This window comes from Hylobates moloch, unplaced genomic scaffold (genome assembly GCF_009828535.3).
Source record: "Hylobates moloch isolate HMO894 unplaced genomic scaffold, HMol_V3 SCAFFOLD_7, whole genome shotgun sequence".
Taxonomy (NCBI): Eukaryota; Metazoa; Chordata; class Mammalia; order Primates; family Hylobatidae; genus Hylobates; species Hylobates moloch.
This window is the reverse complement of record NW_026652282.1, coordinates 51,585,854-51,604,066: the sequence shown is the minus strand read 5'-3', so window position 1 is coordinate 51,604,066 and position 18,213 is coordinate 51,585,854. Positions and strand designations below refer to the sequence as shown.

General features: G+C 39.4%; 1 protein-coding gene across 9 annotated transcripts in view; it reads left to right on the top strand.

Annotated features, from left to right (window-relative positions):
• ARHGEF9 (Cdc42 guanine nucleotide exchange factor 9) overlaps positions 1 to 17,781 on the top strand; it is a 158,937-nt gene extending 141,156 nt beyond the window's left edge. For 6 of the 9 annotated variants that reach the window (XM_032757060.2, XM_032757055.2, XM_058441416.1 and 3 more), the window contains 2 exons: positions 8,709 to 8,777; positions 14,533 to 17,781. In XM_032757060.2, coding sequence (XP_032612951.1) covers positions 8,709 to 8,777; positions 14,533 to 14,714 — 251 coding nt within the window. In that variant the 3' untranslated portion in view covers positions 14,715 to 17,781. The remainder of the gene's footprint in view (positions 1 to 8,708; positions 8,778 to 14,532) is intronic. The other 3 variants (XM_032757058.2, XM_032757057.2, XM_032757066.2) reach the window with 2 other exon arrangements.
• Positions 17,782 to 18,213: the final 432 nt, after the last annotated feature.

The following is an 18,213-nucleotide window of genomic DNA, read 5'->3' as shown; positions in this document are numbered from 1 at the left end:
ATAACATTCCATAATATTATGTAATAACCACAGTCATCTCTTGGTATGTACGGGATATTGGTTCCAGGACTCCCGTGGATATCAAAATCTATGGATGCTCAAATCCCTTATATAAAATGATATAGTATTCACATATAACCTATGTACATCCTCCATATACTTTCAATCATTTCTAGATTATTTATAATACCTAACACAATGTAAATGCTATGTAAATAATTGTTATACTGTATTGTTTAGGGAATAAAAACAAGGCAAAAATCCATAAGTGTTCAGTAAAGAAGCAACCAGCCGCTATTTTCTGCATATTTTTGATCCACAGTTGATTGAATCCAGATGTGGAGCCCATGGTTACAGAGGGCTGACTGTTCTTTTTTTTGCTAGACATTCATTTTATATTTAGCTTTATTTCCCACTACAGATATTGCTGTAATAAATATCCATGTACGTATCTCATTGTTACTTATTGGTGCTTTTATTCCTGTAGGATACGTACCCTAAAGTGGAATGACTGAATGTTAGGATGTGAACAGTTTTAATACATACTTCCATATTAAATTCTGAAAGATTTGTAGAATCTATACTCCTAGCATAATTTTATGAGTACCTGCTTCCGCATACCCTAACCAGCACTGGATAGTATCTGTGTTTCAGTTTGCCATTTCTCAACTAGTAAATTGAAAAAAAAAGTGTTGGAACCTTTTTTTATTCATATGCTTAATGGCTATTTTTCATTTCTTTTGTGAATTGCCTCATACCCTTTACTCATTCTTTTAAAATAAATTTGGAGGACTCTATATTGTTGATGTGACACTTTGTCAGTCACGAATTTCACGTTTTCACCAGTCCTTTTTTTGTCTTTTGAGTTTGTTTATATTGCCTACTTCTATAAATATTTAAATTTTTACTTTGAAAAATATATATATTATTCATTTTTTGGCCCCTAGTTTCATCTTGCTTAAGATCTCTTGCCATCAAAACTATAAAATTTCCTAATTAAAAATATATTTTTGGTTTATTTTAGAACAGTAATCCATCTGGAATTTACATTTTTGTATGATGTGAGAAAGGGGATCTCATTTTTTTCTTCCAGGTGGATAGTCAGTTGCATCTGCATCATTTATTAAATAAATCATTTATTTTCCGCACAGTTTAAATGCCATTTTTCATATATAGTAACTCTGCATATATACTTAGATGTGTTTTTAAACTTTCTATTCTGTTCCACTCTTCTGTTTGTCATTTCTTGTATCAAGACTATGCTGTTTTAATTACAGTAGATTTTGAGAAAGTTTTAATGCCTGGTACAATCAATTCTTATTCACTCTTATCATTTTCTTAGCAGTTCTTAGATGTTTATTCTTTGATATGAATATCAAATTTATTTATTCTAGGTTTAAAAACACTGCTGTAAAAACTGGCATAAAAAGCCCATTTGGATTCTGATTGGCATTATATTAAATTTTTAAATATGTAATGGCTTGGCATTATTGTTAAGTTTTCACATTTAAGACAAGGCTCTGCTCTCCTTTCATCAAAATCTTGTTCTGTATGCTTCAGGAAAATGGTAGAGTTTTCTTTAGATTCTGTACATTTCTGCCTCTTTGTACATTACTCTTGATAATTTCTATTTTTCTGGGAAATTGTTCATTTCCTCTGGATTTTTAATTTAATGCTATATATCTACACATAATATTTTCTAATTATTATATCTTCCATAATTGTAGTTATCTGTCTTCTTTTGGGTTCATAATATTTCATATATTTTTATTTTCTCATTTTAATCTTTTAATCAGGCTTATCAGGGAGCATTGATCTTTTTTATGTATATATAATCATTATACATATTTTTAAGGTACATGTGATATTTTGATACCTGTATACAATGTGTAATGATCAAATCAGGGTAATTGCGATATCCATCACCTCAAATGCTCATCTTTTCTTTGTGTTGGGAACATTCCAAATATATTTTTTTAGCTATTTTGAGATATACAATAAATTATTATTAACTCTAATTTTCATACTGTCCTATCACAAACTAAATCTTATTCCTTCTAACTGTGTTTTTGTACATATTAACCAGCCCCTCTCCACTGACCTGAGCCTTTCTTTCTGAGCCACTGATAATCACCATTCTAATCTCTATCTTTATGAAATCCACTTTTCAGCTCCCACGTATGAGGGAAAATAATCTTATTTCACTTGATATCCTCCAGTTCCATCTATGTTTCTGCAGATGACAGGACTTCATTTTTTTATGGCTGAATAATATAACATCGTGTATATATGCCACATTTCCTTTATACATTCATCCACTGATGGGCATTTAGGTTGATTTCATATTGTGGTTATTGTGAATAATGCTGTGATAAACATGAGAGCATAGATATTTCTTCGGTATATTGATATCCTTTCTTTTGGATACGTACGCAGCAGTGGCATTGCTGGATTATATAGTAGTTCTATTTTTAATTTTTTTAGGAACTTTTGTACTGCTTCCTATAATGGCTGTACTAATTTACATTTGGTCATTTCAAAGAACTTGTTTTTGGTTTGTTTATCCCTTCCGCAGTTTATTTCTGTTTCTTCTTAATTTTCACTTTTATTTCCTTCTTTTTCCTACTTTCTTTCAGGATTTCAAGAATATTTTAGATTCTTTCCCCTCTTTCATCGGTTGAATACTTACTTTATTTTGATTTTTACAAAATTAGAAAATCATTTTAGACTTCAGAGGGTATATGTATCGAGGAATTTGTCCATTTCTTCTAGATTTTCTAGTTTATTTGCGTAGAGGTGTTTAGAGTATTCTCTGATGGTAGTTTGTATTTCTGTGGGATCGGTGGTGATATCCCCTTTATCATTTTTTATTGCGTCTATTTGATTCTTCTCTCTTTTCTTCTTTATTAGTCTTGCTAGCGGTCTATCAATTTTGTTGACCTTTTCAAAAAGCCAGCTCCTGGATTCATTGATTTTTTGAAGGGTTTTTTGTGTCTTTATTTCCTTCCGTTCTGTTCTGATCTTAGTTATTTCTTGCCTTCTGCTAGCTTTTGAATGTGTTTGCTCTTGCTTCTCTAGTTCTTTTAATTGTGATGTTAGGGTGTCAATTTTAGATCTTTCCTGCTTTCTCTTGTGGGCAGTTAGTGCTATAAATTTTCCTCTACCACACTGCTTTGAATGTGTCCCAGAGATTCTGGTATGTTGTGTCTTTGTTCTCACTGGTTTCAAAGAACATCTTTATTTCTGCCTTCATTTCATTATGTACCCAGTAGTCATTCAGGAGCAGGTTGTTCAGTTACCACGTAGTTGAGCGGTTTTGAGTGAGTTTGTTAATCCTGAGTTCTAGTTTGATTGCACTGTGGTCTGAGAGGCAGTTTGTTATAATTTGTGTTCTTTTACATTTGCTGAGGAGTGCTTTACTATGTGATCAATTTTGGAATAAGTGCCTTGTGGTGCTGAGAAGAATGTATATTCTGTTGATTTGGGGTGGAGAGTTCTATAGATGTCTATTAGGTCCACTTGGTGCAGAGCTGAGTTCAATTCCTGTGTATCCTTATTAACTTTCTGTCTCGTTGATCTGTCTAATGTTGACAGTGGGGTGTTAAAGTCTCCCATTATTATTGTGTGGGAGTCTAAGTCACTTTGTAGGTCTCTAAGGACTTGCTTTATGAATCTGGGTACTCCTGTATTGGGTGCATATATATTTAGGATAGTTAGCTCTTCTTGTTGAATTGATCCCTTTACCATTATGTAATGGCCTTCTTTGTCTCTTTTGATCTTTGTTGGTTTAAAGTCTGTTTTATCAGAGACTAGGATTGCAACCCCTGCCTTTTTTTGTTTTCCATTTCCTTGGTAGATCTTCCTCCATCCCTTTAATTTTGTGCCTATGTGTGTCTCTGCATGTGAGATGGGTCTCCTGAATACAGCACACTGACGGGTCTTGAATCTTTATCCAATGTGCCAGTCTGTCTGTTTTAATTGGAGCATTTAGTCCATTTACATTTAAGGTTAATATTGTTATGTGTGAATTTGATCCTGTCATTATGATGTTAGCTGGTTATTTTGCTCGTTAGTTGATGCAGTTTCTTCCTAGCCTCGATGGTCCTTACAATTTGGCGTGTTTTTGCAGTGGCTGGTACCGGTTGTTCCTTTCCATGTTTAGTGCTTCTTTCAGGAGCTCTTTTAGGGCAGGCCTGGTGGTGACAAAATGTCTCAGCATTTGCTTGTCTGTAAAGTATTTTATTTCTCCTTCACTTATGAAGCTTAGTTTGGCTGGATATGAAATTCTGGGTTGAAAATTCTTTTCTTTAAGAATGTTGAATATTGACCCACACTCTCTTCTGGCTTGTAGAGTTTCTGCCGAGAGATCAGCTGTTAGTCTGATGGGCTTCCCTTTGTGGGTAACCCGACCTTTCTCTCTGGCTGCCCTTAACATTTTTTCCTTCATTTCAACTTTGGTGAATCTGACAACTATGTGTCTTGGAGTTGCTCTTTTGGAGGAGTATCTTTGTGGTGTTCTCTGCATTTCCTGAATTTGAATGTTGGCCTGCCTTGCTAGACTGGGGAAGTTCTCCTGGATAATATCCTGCAGAGTGTTTTCCAACTTGGTTCCATTCTCCCCGTCACTTTCAGGTACACCAATCAGACATAGATTTGGTCTTTTCACATAGTCCCATATTTCTTGGAGGCTTTGTTCGTTTACAGGCTCTGAAATTGAGGCAATAATTAATAGCTTACCAACCAAAAAAAGTCCAGGACCAGACAGATTCACAGCCGAATTCTACCAGAGGTACAAGGAGGAGCTGGTACCATTCCTTATGAAACTATTCCAATCCATAGAAAAAGAGGGAATCCTCTCTAACACATTTTATGAGGCCAGCATCATCCTGATACCAAAGCCTGGCAGAGACACAACAAAAAAAAGAGAATTTTAGACCAATATCCCTGATGAACATTGATGCAAAAATGCTCAATAAAATACTGGCAAACCAAATCCAGCAGCACATCAAAAATCTTATCCACCATGATCAAGTGGGCTTCATCCCTGGGATGCAAGGCTGGTTCCACATATATGCAAATCAATAAACGGAATCCAGCATATAAACAGAACCAATGACAAAAACCATATGATTATCTCAATAGATGCAGAAAAGGCCTTGGACAAAATTCAACAACTCTTCATGCTAAAAACTCTCAATAAATTAGGTATTGATGGGACATATCTCAAAATAATAAGAGCTATCTATGACAAACCCACAGCCAATATCATACTGAATGGGCAAAAACTGGAAGCATTCCGTTTGAAAACTGGCACAAGACAGGGATGCCCTCTCTCACCACTCCTATTCAACATAGTCTTGGAACTTCTGGCCAGGGCAATCAGGCAGGAGAAGGAAATAAAGGGTATTCAATTAGGAAAAGAGGATGTCAAATTGTTCCTGTTTGCAGATGACATGATTGTATATCTAGAAAACCCCATCATGTCCTCCCAAAATCTCCTTAAGCTGATAGGCAACTTCAACAAAGTCTCAGGATACAAAATCAATGTGCAAAAATCACAAGCATTCTTATACACCAATAACAGACAAACAGAGAGCCAAATCATGAGTAAACTCCCATTCACAGTTGCTTCAAAGAGAATAAAATACCTAGGAATCCAACCTACAAGGGACGTGAAGGACCTCTTCAAGGACAACTACAAACCACTGCTCAATGAAATAAAAGAGGATACAAACAAAATGGAAGAACATTCCATGCTCATGGGTTGGAAGAATCAATATCGTGAAAATGGCCATACTGCCCAAGGTAATTTATAGATTCAATGCTATCCCCATCAAGCTACCAACGACTTTCTTCACTGAATTGGAAAAAAACTACTTTAAAGTTCATATGGAACCAAAAAAGAGCCCGCATTGCCAAGTCAATCCTAAGCCAAAAGAACAAAGCTGGAGGCATCACACTACCTGATTTCAAACTATACTACAAGGCTACAGTAACCAAAATAGCATGGTACTGGTACCAAAACAGAGATATAAACCAACGGAACAGGACAGAGCCCTCAGAAATAATGCTGCATATCTACAACCATCTGATCTTTGACAAAGCTGACAAAAACAAGAAATGGGGAAAGGATTCCCTATTTAATATATGGTGCTAGGAAAACTGGCTAGCCACATGTAGAAAGCTGAAACTGGATCCCTTCCTTACACCTTATACAAAAATTAATTCAAGATGGATTAAAGACTTACATGTTAGACCTAAAACCATAAAAACCCCAGAAGAAAACCTAGGCAATACCATTTGGGACATACGCATGTGCAAGGACTTCATGTCTAAAACACTAAAAGCAATGGCAACAAAAGCCAAAATTGACAAATGAGATCTAATGAAACTAAAGAGCTTCTGCACAGCAAAAGAAACTACCATCAGAGTGGACAGGCAACCTACAGAATGGGAGAAAATTTTTGCAATCTATTCATCTGAGAAAGGGCTCATATCCAGAATCTACAATGAACTCCAACAAATTTACAAGAAAAAAACAACCCCATCAAAAAGTGGGCGAAGGATATGAACAGACACTTCTCAAAAGAAGACATTTATGCAGCCAGAAGACCCGTGAAAAAATGCTCATCATCACTGGCCATCAGGGAAATGCAAATCAAAACCACAATGAGATACCATCTCACACCAGTTAGAATGGCCATCATTAAAAAGTCAGGAAACAACAGATGCTGGAGAAGATGTGGAGAAATAGGAACACTTTCACACTGTTGGTGGGACTGTAAACTAGTTCAACCATTGTGGAAGTCAGTGTGACGATTCCTCAGGGATCTAGAACTAGAAATACCATTTGACCCAGCCATCCCATTACTGAGTATATACCCAAAGGATTATAAATCATGCTGCTATAAAGACACATGCACACGTATGTTTATTGCGGCACTATTCACAATAGCAAAGACTTGGAACCAAGCCAAATGTCCAACAATGATAGACTGGATTAAGAAAATGTGGCACATATACACCATGGAATACTATGCAGCCATAAAAAATGATGAGTTCATGTCCTTTGTAGGGACATGGATGAAGTTGGAAACCATCATTCTCTTTTTTGTTTTTTTTTTGTTTTTTTTTTTGAGACGGAGTCTCGCTGTGTCACCCAGGCTGGAGTGCAGTGGCACGATCTCGGCTCACTGCAAGCTCCGCCTCCCAGGTTCACGCCGTTCTCCTGCCTCAGCCTCTCCGAGTAGCTGGGACTACAGGTGCCCGCCACCACGCCAGGCTAATTTTTTTGTATTTTTAGTAGAGACGGGGTTTCAGCGTGGTCTCGATCTCCTGACCTCGTGATCTGCCCACCTCGGCCTCCCAAGGTGCTGGGATTACAAGCGTGAGTCACTGCACCTGGCCAATGTTAAATGACGAGTTAATGGGTGCAGCACACCAACATGACACATGTATACATATGTAACTAACCTGCACATTGTACTACATGTACCCTAAAACTTAAAGTATATTTTTAAAAATGTGAAAAAAAATCATTTTAGAGTATATTTTCCTTTGAATAAAGTCTCAACTATATCTCATAGGTTTTTATATAAAATTTCCTTTTTATTTATTTTTAGATATTTTATAACTTCAGTTATGGTTTCCTTTTGATCCAGGGTTTATTCAGAAGACTATTACATTGGGTGCAGTGGCTCATGCCTGTAATCCTAGCACTTTGGGAGGCTGAGGTGGGAGGATCGCTTGAGCCCAGGAGTTCAAGACCAGCCTGGTTAACACAGGGAGACCCCGTGTCTACAAAAAATAAAAATTAAAAAAAAAACATCAGCCAGGTGTGGTGGCATGAGCTTGTGGCCCCAGATATTCAGGAGGCTGAGGTCGGAGGATTGCTTAAGCCTGAGAGATCAAGGCTGCAGTGAGCCTTGATCATGATCATGCCACTACACTCCAGCCTGGGTGACAAAGCAAAACCTTGCCTTCAAAAAAAAAAAAAAAATAGAAGGCTATTCCTTCCAATATTTCAGATTAGGATTCTAGTAATATTATGATGTCTATTTTTTGTTAAGTAAGCTGTCCTTTCTGTTGTGAAGCTTGTCAGATATTTTTTTTTATCCTGAAGTTTGGGAATTATACTAGTCAATATGTAGATGTGCATCTATGTATGCTCATCCTGCCTGGGACTTAGCAAGACCTTTTATTCTTTCCACAGTAAGTATATCCTTTTTTTCCCCTTAGCCAAGTGTTTTGTTACTTATTTGTTACTATTTTCCATTTGATTTTTTCCTCCTTCTGAAACTTTTATAATCTATATATACATTTTCTGTTTGAATTATATCTTTTGCCTCATTATATCCTTTTCTTTATAATTTTGCTTTTGGTTACAAAATATTTTTTCCCTATGTCATGCTTTATTTAACCATTTTCTGTTAACAGACTCTTAGCCCATATTCATAATTCTTTTTTTGGCTCTCTATTCTGTGATGTGCATTTTGTAGCTAAGTTTTTGTTCAAGTTTGTGACAAATTTCCTTAGTGAAATTCCTAGAAAGAAATTACTGGGTTAAAGGGAATGACTTTTTTTTTTTTTGTATTTCAAGATTTTTGATATGTCTTACCAAATCTTTCTTACAGAAAAGTTTACTCATTTATACACTCAAGAAGGGTGTGTGTTTCTCATTTAAAAAATCATATATTTTTCTTTTTTAGGCTTTGAAATTTCTGAAAACCAGAAGAGGCAGGCTGCAATGACTGTGAGAAAAGTCCCTAAGCAAAAAGGTAAAGCTGCCCCACTCAGTCTCTGTGAAAGACTGTGGAATCATAAGCTATATGCTTACACATTCTTAGGCCCATTTCTGTGCTGAGGTTTACTTGGGGGTGGTGGAGGAGTATCCAGGTCCCTAGGTGTCCTTGATGACAGGTAGCAAATGGTTTTAAATGCTTAAGGCTAAGGAGTGAATAGTATAGGGTATTGGTATCCAAAGATAGCTCATTGAGTATAGCAAAAAATAGAACCTCTGTTTAAAATGAGGAAATTTACCAACAATTTGGAGATCAGTGGACAATAGTGTATATATATATATATATATATATATATATATATATATATATTTATATATCCCAGCACTTTGGGAGGCCGAGGCAGGTGGATTACAAGGTCAGGAGATTGAGACCAGCCTGGCCAACTTGGTGAAACTCCGCCTCTACTAAAAATACAAAAATCAGCTGAGCAAGGTGGCACGCACCTGTAGTCCCAGATACTGGGGAGATTGAGGCAGGAGAATCACTTGAACCTGGGAGGCGGAGGTTGCAATGAGCCGGGCTTGTGCCACTGCACTCCAGTCTGGCGACAGAGCGAGACTCCATCTCAAAAAAAAAAGGATAAAGATATTGCTCAGCTTTCTGTCACCAGTCTGGAGGCATGTGCCAAATCAGGAGCCCCAAATCACGATGAAGAACCTCAAACTGAGCCAAGACAAAAGATTCAGATATTCTCTCTCTTTCTCTTAACCACAAGCCAAAGTACTTAAGAAAAAATACCTTGCAAATCAATTTAAATCTGAAGTTAAGCTTTAGTTTCTCTTTTCTCATGAACCAGAACAAAACTATCATGCTCAGCCAAACAAAGGGAAGGAACTACCTTCTGCTTATTAGAATACCTATTCAGTGTCAGTCACTTTATATAAGTTATTTCATTTCATCTTTATGGTAATCTTGAGAAGCTGGGCACTATTAACTCTATTTCTCAGATGAGGTAGCTGAGGGTCTTTGAGTGAAGTAACTCTGAAATTAATTTGGCTTGACTCAGAGTCCGCTGCTTTCTCCTCTCCATCTCAGGGTCCTGATGAAGCCCCATGCTTGGAAGGAAGAGTTTGGTTTTCTGTCTTGCCCCAATTACTGACAGCTGCTTCTGTTACTGATAGCCATGTTCACTGTCCCCAGGTGTGGGCAATCTTAATGAGACCTTACTTTCCCCAGGCCTTTCCTTCTGCTTTCTCAGTGGGCTTTGTGGTTCTGAATGAGTCACCATCCAAAATGATCAGATTCAAGTCTCCTGAAATTTCCGGCAGCCATGTAAAGCACTATTTTTTTTTTCCATTGAAGCTCCTTTTGATTGAGGCTGAATGCCTGTGAACATCTGATTTCCAGTTAAGCAGTGCACCTAGCTCCGCTGACTAGACATGCCTCCCCTTCAACTGCTTATTACTTCTTGCTCTTGGGAGGCCCTTATTGTCTCTTTTCCTCATCATGGGAATGTGATTCCCCTTATATAGGGAATAAGGCCAGGCTTAATTAGCCACCAAAAAGTTGGGAGTTAATTTAAGGTGGGGAATTAACTCCTAACCTTTTGATTGCTATAATAACATGTGAGAGATGGTGTTAGAAAGCAATCTGGAGTTAATGTCAGTAAAGGATATGACCTGTATTAACAGAACCCTGTAAGATTTGCTGCGGTTCCTCAGACAGAAAGGTCAGCAGAAAAGAGCCAAAACTGAAGTTTTCAGGCTGCAAAAGGGATACTGTCCTAACAGCTTGCCATTGTCTCCTGGACGCTCTCAACTCCTGAACTTTCTCACTCTGATTTCCTCTACTTCCCCCACTGTATTCTTCAGCGTTCTCTAGAGGGACAGAACTGATAGGACATATATATATATATATAGGAGTTTATTAAGGAGTACTAACTCACACGATCGCAAGGTCCCACAATAGGCCATCTGCAAGCTGAGGAGCAAGGAAGCCAGTCCGAGTCTCAAAGCTGAAGAATTTGGAGTCTGATGTTTGAGGGCAGGAAGCATCCAGCACGGAAGAAAGGTGTAGGCTGGGAGGCTAAGCCAGTCTAGTGTTTCTAGGTTCTTCTGCCTGCTTTTTATTCTGGCCATGCTGGCAGCTGTTTAAATGGTGCCCATCCAGATTGAACATGGGTCTGCCTCTCCCAGTCCACTGACTCAAATGTTAATCTCTGGCAACACCCTCACAGACACACCCAGCAACAATACTTTGCGTCCTTCAATCCAGTCAAGTTGACACTATTAACCATCACATCCACCATACTGACCTTTATGGTACTCCTTTATCCAAGCCCAGGTTCCTCAAGCATATCTGAGACTGAATTGTCTTTTCACTGAGAACACTTCAAACAAAGGAATCTCTATAAAGCAACCAGGAGTTGGTTTACTAGAAGATAGCCCTGCTAACTCATGCCAAGCATTTTGGTCAAGGTCCTTCCCCACCCTATATATCTCCAGGCCATTCCTTTTAGGGCCTTTCTTGTCTCCCAGTGTCTAAATACTGGTTCACTTGAACAGTTTTCTTTCCTTAACAGCAATTCTAAAGTCTTCAAAGAAATTCATTTAGTTTCTGTCTTTCTTTTTTTTTTTTTTTTTTTTTCCTGAGATGGAGTTTCACTCTCATCATGCAGACTGGAGTGCAATGGTGTGATCTTGGCTCACTGCAACCTCTGCCTCCTGGTTTCAAGCGATTCTCCTGCCTCACCCTCCAGAGTAGCTGGGATTACAGGCACCTGCCACCACACCCGACTAATTTTTGTATTTTTAGTAGAGACGGCATTTCACCATGTTGGCCAGGCTGGTCTTGAACTCCTGACCTCAGGTGATCCCCCCACCTCGTCCTCCCAAGGTTCTGGGATTACAGATGTGAGCCACTGCACCCAGCTTCATTTAGTTTCAAACCTCCCGGGATTACTACAAATCTCCTCCTTTGTTTCTATTTTTGGTCTTCAAGACTCTCCTAGTCCAGGGCTGTAGTAACTGATATATTTTGAGACTCAAGAGTGCCATACATGTGGAAGTGGTTCTCAAATGTAGGAATTCAGTAGTTACAATATGTACATGGGAAGAGCAAGAAGGGATTATTTAAGATAACCATGAAAGCTGGCTTCCTTGAGCTTTTCAATGACCCATCGCAGGAAGTGAGGGGCATTGTTAAGAGGTCTCCAATGCAGATGTCATTAGATAGGTAACTACTCTAGTGTCCCTTTCCAACCCCATCTGTAACACTGGGACATTATCAACTCAGTCTACTGCTCTGGGAGAGGGGGAACCTGGCTGAAATAACAGTACCAGATCTAGCTCCAAGAAAGGCCTTTTCACTTGACCTTTGTCTTTCACGCTGCTTTCATTTTAAGTATTGATATATAACTTCTTGAAAGTTATATGCTAATTCCTGGTACATAAACCTAATTAACTAGATCAATATAGAGCTCCCCATGGCCATGAGCACAGACTCCATCTCCAGAGGCCTTGGGGCCAGCCCAACATCAAATGAGTGCCCTAGAATAGCTAAAATGATCTCGAAAAAGAGTAAAATGTGAGTAATCAATCTACCCAGTTTCAACACTCATTATATAGTTACAGTAACCAAAACAATGTAATTTTGGCAGAAGGGTGGACATATTAGATCAATGCCACAGAACCCAGAAATAAATGTACACAAATATGCCCAATTGATTTTTAAATTTATTTTGTATTGATATGTAATAATTATACATCTTTACTGAGTACATATGATATTTTGATATGCATACAATGTGTAATGATCAAATTAGGGTAATTAGGATATCTATCACCTTAAACATGTATCATTTTTTTGTGTTGGGAACATTTCAAATCTTCTGTTTTATGTATTTTGAAATATGCAATAAATTATTGTTAACTACTGTTACCCTGCTGTGCTACTGAACACTAGAACTTATTCCATCTATCAAACTGTATTTTTGAATCCATTAACCAACCTCTCTTCATTTCCCTAACACCATCCTTCCAAGCCTCTAGTAACCATAACTGTACTCCACCTCCATGGAATCCACTTTTTGAGCTCCTACAGTTGAGTGAGATCATTTGATATTTGTCTTTCTGTGCCTGGCTTATTTCACTTAACATTATGAGCTCCAGTTCCATCCATGTTGCTGAAAATGACAGGATTTCATTCTTTTTGTGGCTGAATAATATTCCACTGTGTATGTATACTACATTCTCTTCATCCATTCATCTATTGACAGATACTTTGGTTGATTCCATATCTTGGTTATTGTGAATAGTGCTGTGATAAACATAGGAGTGCAAATATCTCTTCAACGTACTGATTTCCTTTATTTTAGATATATACCCAGAAGAGATTGTGGTTATAAAAGTGTAACAACAGGGATCCTTGTGATGATGGAAATGTTCTATATCTTGACTGTATCCTGTTATAATGTCAATATCCTGGCTGTGATACTGTACTGTTTTACTATTGTTTTGCAAGATGTTACCATTGGGAAAACTGGGTAAAGAGTACACAGGATCTCTATTATTTCTTAAAACTGCATGTGAATCTGTAATGATTTCAAATAAATGCTTTTTTTAAAAAAAAATCAAATTAGTACTCACAAAACTTCCTCTCTAATATCTGTGTATTGTCTGTTGGCATTCAATACTCTCATACTTCTGACACTTACCACCTTGCAAAACTAGCTCTTAGAAAAGAATCTGACCTTTCTCACTGAAGTGCCAGTGGCTGATGATGGCTTAAATGATACTGCTTCCAGGGTAAAGGAACCTAGTCATCAAGCAAAGGCAAACAAAGTAACTGTAATGTTGGAATTTCAGACCCTGAGTAGCAGATGAAGAAGGTATTTAGGAGCAGCAGAGAAGCCTTCCTGGCATGTCTGTATTATATGCTGTATGTCTCGTCCTATTCCCTGAATGTAGATCAGGATTAAACTTTCACTTTAGGCCTCCAGGTTCCTGGAATCCTTCATTAATGTGGATTTTGCTTTGATGGTTGCAAACCTGCCTACAAATGTTGAGAAGGTTTTTAATTTTAGTGTCATTTAAGCTATTCCATTTGAAAAGACACACATATATTCCGTCTTCCTTGCTCCCCATGAATTATACCTTCTGGTAGTAAGTTTACTTTCTCCTTCACCTACTAATGTCAATTCTCTTTTAAGTGCAGGTTCATCACTCTCAACCCAGGACAGAACACTAAATCACTTGCACCTTATGCATTTAGAAAATTTCTCCCAGAAACCTGTCCTGAAGTCAATAGTTCTTAACCAGGCTCTTTTAAAACTTCCAGGGGGGACTTGGAGAAGGATAAATAGAGTTTGTTGGGTTCTTTGCAGGACCAAGCCCTGCATAAGGGATTCTGGTGTCTTGGAAAGAACTCTGAACTGAGAAGTCAAAGAATGTAGGTTCTAACCCTTGCTTTGTCACTAACTTACCATGTGACCTTGAGTATGACATTTCTTTTCAGACATCAGTGTTCTCACCTGTAAAATAGATTATAGCAATACCCCAAATTTCTTCGATACCTGACTAGATGTGGAAGTGTGTAGGGTTGCAATAGTAGCCATGGTATTCTAAAATCTGTTCGAAAGAGGAATTCTCCCCTTGGATGATTTGTAAAACCAGTTCACACTCTCTAAACCAGTCTGCCTTGAGTTGTCTGCCCAGAGTGGTCACTGGGTAATTTGAGAAGCCCTTTGTTACATAACTGATACCCTTTCCCTTTGATCTCTCATCTACTCTAGGTGTCAACTCTGCCCGCTCAGTTCCTCCTTCCTACCCACCACCGCAGGACCCGTTAAACCACGGCCAGTACCTGGTCCCCGACGGCATCGCTCAGTCGCAGGTCTTTGAGTTCACCGAACCCAAGCGCAGCCAGTCACCATTCTGGCAAAACTTCAGCAGGTTAACCCCCTTCAAAAAATGATACCTACAGGGAGGCAGATAATTTTAAAATAAAGTAAATAAAATTATATTTATAGATGGACCTTTTTTCGGAGAAGCACTGTTCAAATTTATACACACACACACACACACACACACACAGAGACCCTTGCGTACACATACACACACACACACACACACACACACACACACACACACAGAGAGAGAGATAAGGAACAAAAGTGTTTTCTGTTGTTTTGGGGAAGTGAAATCTGTGGTTGGTAGGAAGAGGTACCAATGACTTCCAAACATGTGATCCCGTCTTAAAAGTTTTCCATTTTTACCCTGTTCCCCCTTCCCTTTGCTTTCAGAAGTTGACATTTCTATTCATTCCTTTTCTTGTTAAGATAATCTCTTTACTCCCCTGTGAGTGATTCACTGCCTTGTCATTATTACCATAGATGTGTTTGTATTGTTTTTTTTTCTGATGATACTGATGTTGATAAATTTTTAATTTTATTTGATGTGGTAGAGTTGGGAGGTTTCAGGGTTTTTTTCCCTCTTTTACTTTCCATTGAGGAAGGGAATGAGCTCCTTTCTCCTCTCCTTCAGCCAATCATTTTCAAATGTTCCTTCAGCCCTGCAGTTGCCCCAAATAACCTTTTCTCGGCATCCTCTGTCCTCAGTCATGCCAGTCTGGACATGCTCTGTTGTGCCCTGTGACAAAACTGCTCAGTATTCCTATTGCTTTTACTGTGTTTTAGGTACTGTGAAGGGATCAAAAAACCAAACAGAAGCAAGGGAGTATCAGACTATGATGATGCTGGAGTGGACTTCTGTTCAGGGAACATTTTGCATTCGGGCTGTTTCTTCTATCACTGGGGTTTCCCATGTTGCAGCACTGCTGGGTCATTGCAATTTTGCATCTAGGGGTTAGTTTGATCCAGTTATTCTCTTTTTTCAAGTCACTTTTGTTATAGGTCTCCCCCTAGGCCTGTCTCTCCCTTAGCCCAAAAGATCTGAACTGGAAGCAGAGGTTGAGATTCTGCCTCCCAGGAGAGGGATTTACCTGCCCCCTAGTACCAGATAGGTTTAGGACAGGGATCCCTACAGCAATCAGTTCAGTGTCCTGGTTGTCCCTGCTCCCATTTACAGATGTTTGGGCAGCGTTGATAGAAGTATGAAGGGGTTCAAGACAGAGCCCACCTGACCAAGATCATCAGCTACCTTCAAATTATTGACCTGGACAGGGTCTAAGGCTGATAGTAACCTTTTACAAGAAAGAACAGGGATGGGAATGGAAAGAGATAGCCTTGATCCACAGTATTGTACCTGCATTTTCTACCACCCTAAAATTGTGTGAGACTTCTCCCATTGTTAACAGATTGCATGGACAATCTTCCCTGGCTTCTTTCTTTCCCTCTCTCTTTCTTCTTTCTCCTGCCATCCTAGCACAGGAGGATTTTGGGTATTGATACAGTTAAAGCTGTTCTGGCACTCAAAGAAGGCCCTGTTTCCAACATCCTCTCATTCCAGGACATTTGGGGCAAGTGAGTTAGGGGCCCAGGGGCAATTTTCCCTCTGAATAAGGGGTCTGAGGCAGGGATGCTACCCTCAGGCTTGCTTTTGGCCAGCTTTTTGCTTGGGAAAATCTAACTTCTTTCACAAGGAGGCAGGCTTCCTATGGATGTTGGAGTACCTGTTTTTCCTCCACACATAGCCCTTTTCATGGATAGACCTTGAACAACAAAAAGGGTATAAGGGAATAAGGATGAACTCTGCTGTGAAGAGCAAGCCACTGTAGTGAGGAATGTGGAGACTGGGAGTCTGTCCTAAACCCCATGGGAGAAGACTTCATCATGAAAGGACTTCAGCTTACCAAGCAGCAGCCATAGCTGTGTGGAGGCTTCAGCATAGCTAGCATGTTTACTGCTCTATGCCCCCTGATCCAGACCAGGCATTGCCCAGCCTGGGAATCTTTTCTTTGTGGGAATCAAATTACAAGCTATTTAAGTTTCTATTCCATCACAACCAAGTCAGACTTGTATTATAAGTCAAGGATGAGCCTGATCTGGGGAGAGGGCCGGGGCTCGGGACTGGCCACCACTGTTCAGCACATGACCTAACTACGTAAGCCTCCTTGGCAAGGGACCTGGTGCCCAGCACCCAGGCTAAAATATCCTGTCTGGCAGAGTGTTTTTGGTAGCTATGCAGGCCTCCCTTCAGTGTACCTCTTTTTCCTACTTCTCACTCCTCCTCACTAGGCTTGGCCTTGCCATGCTTCTTCGAGGGTTGGCAGCACACCGGGAGAGGATACTTGGACAAGTTTCTGGGCCTACATTTCTTGACTAGGCCCTCTCATTTCCTCCCTCCTTGGGGCTTCTGCCCAGGGCTCCAGGATCAGAGATATTACTTCTCAACCCTCACTTCTCCTCTACTGAACCCACTGGCATCACCAGATGCCAGTAATTTGTGAACAACAAGAAATCATCTCCCCATTGGTTGGAGTATTCCCTCAGCTTGTAGCATCAAAGCAGACCAGTGGCCAACAGCCCCAAGGGGAGCCCAGTTAAATACCTGGGTTCAGTATCCTAACCTGTTGGGTCCTGACAGCAATGGTAACCCCAATAATTTTGTAATGCTCTAATTTCCGCATGGCCCCAAGCTCCCTTTTCCTCAACGAGGCCAGGATTTGCTCTCCAAAAGGCTTTGCTAGTGTGTTCTATGGGACCTGCTATGGGGAGTCCTAAGACAGACATCTAATTATTCTCTTTTTTTTCTCCCCCTCTCTCTATGTGTATATTTCTAATGGATCTATAAGAACAGCAACAAGAGAGTTCTAACAATTCTAGTGTGAAGCCAAATAGTGATCTTTTAGTGCTTTGGGGATGGGGTGGGCTGGGGTGGATGGATGGGCAACAGTGACTTTGATTACCCTTGCTGCTCTGCATTTGCCAGTTTATTCTTTTGTTTCTTTTATCTGACTGTTTGACTCTGTCAAACAAGTGTCAAAGTTGTGTGTTAAAAAAATGTTTAACAAAAAAAATGTTGTAATGACACAAAGCCTTATGAAAATATTTATGGAGTTCAATAAAAGAAGTAAAAAGACACCTCCTGGCATAGCTCTCATTCCTGTGTGTGTGTGTGTGTGTGTGTGTGTGTGTGTGTGTGTGTGTGTGTTGCCAATTGTGAAATAAAGGGAATTTGCCTGGTGTGGGGCAGCTTACCCCAACCCAGCCTTGACCTGCCAACCCTGCTGTTCTATTCCCAGGCATCCTATGTGCCACCTATGGCCTTGCATGTGTTTTCTGGAAGAGTGGACCACAAGGACTACGTTTGATCCTGTAGCCCGGGGCAGTCAAATGTCTTTATGGATGGGACTGTCCTTCATGTCACCCAGCCCTTTGACAAGACATAAAGGTCCATTTCTGACCTTGCTCTTTTTCCTTATAGCAGCAAGTCCAGTACTAGTCGTGGGCCCTCATGGAAGCTTAAAGGCTGCCTTTTGAACCCATCCAGAGACCATATCACTTAGGAATTTG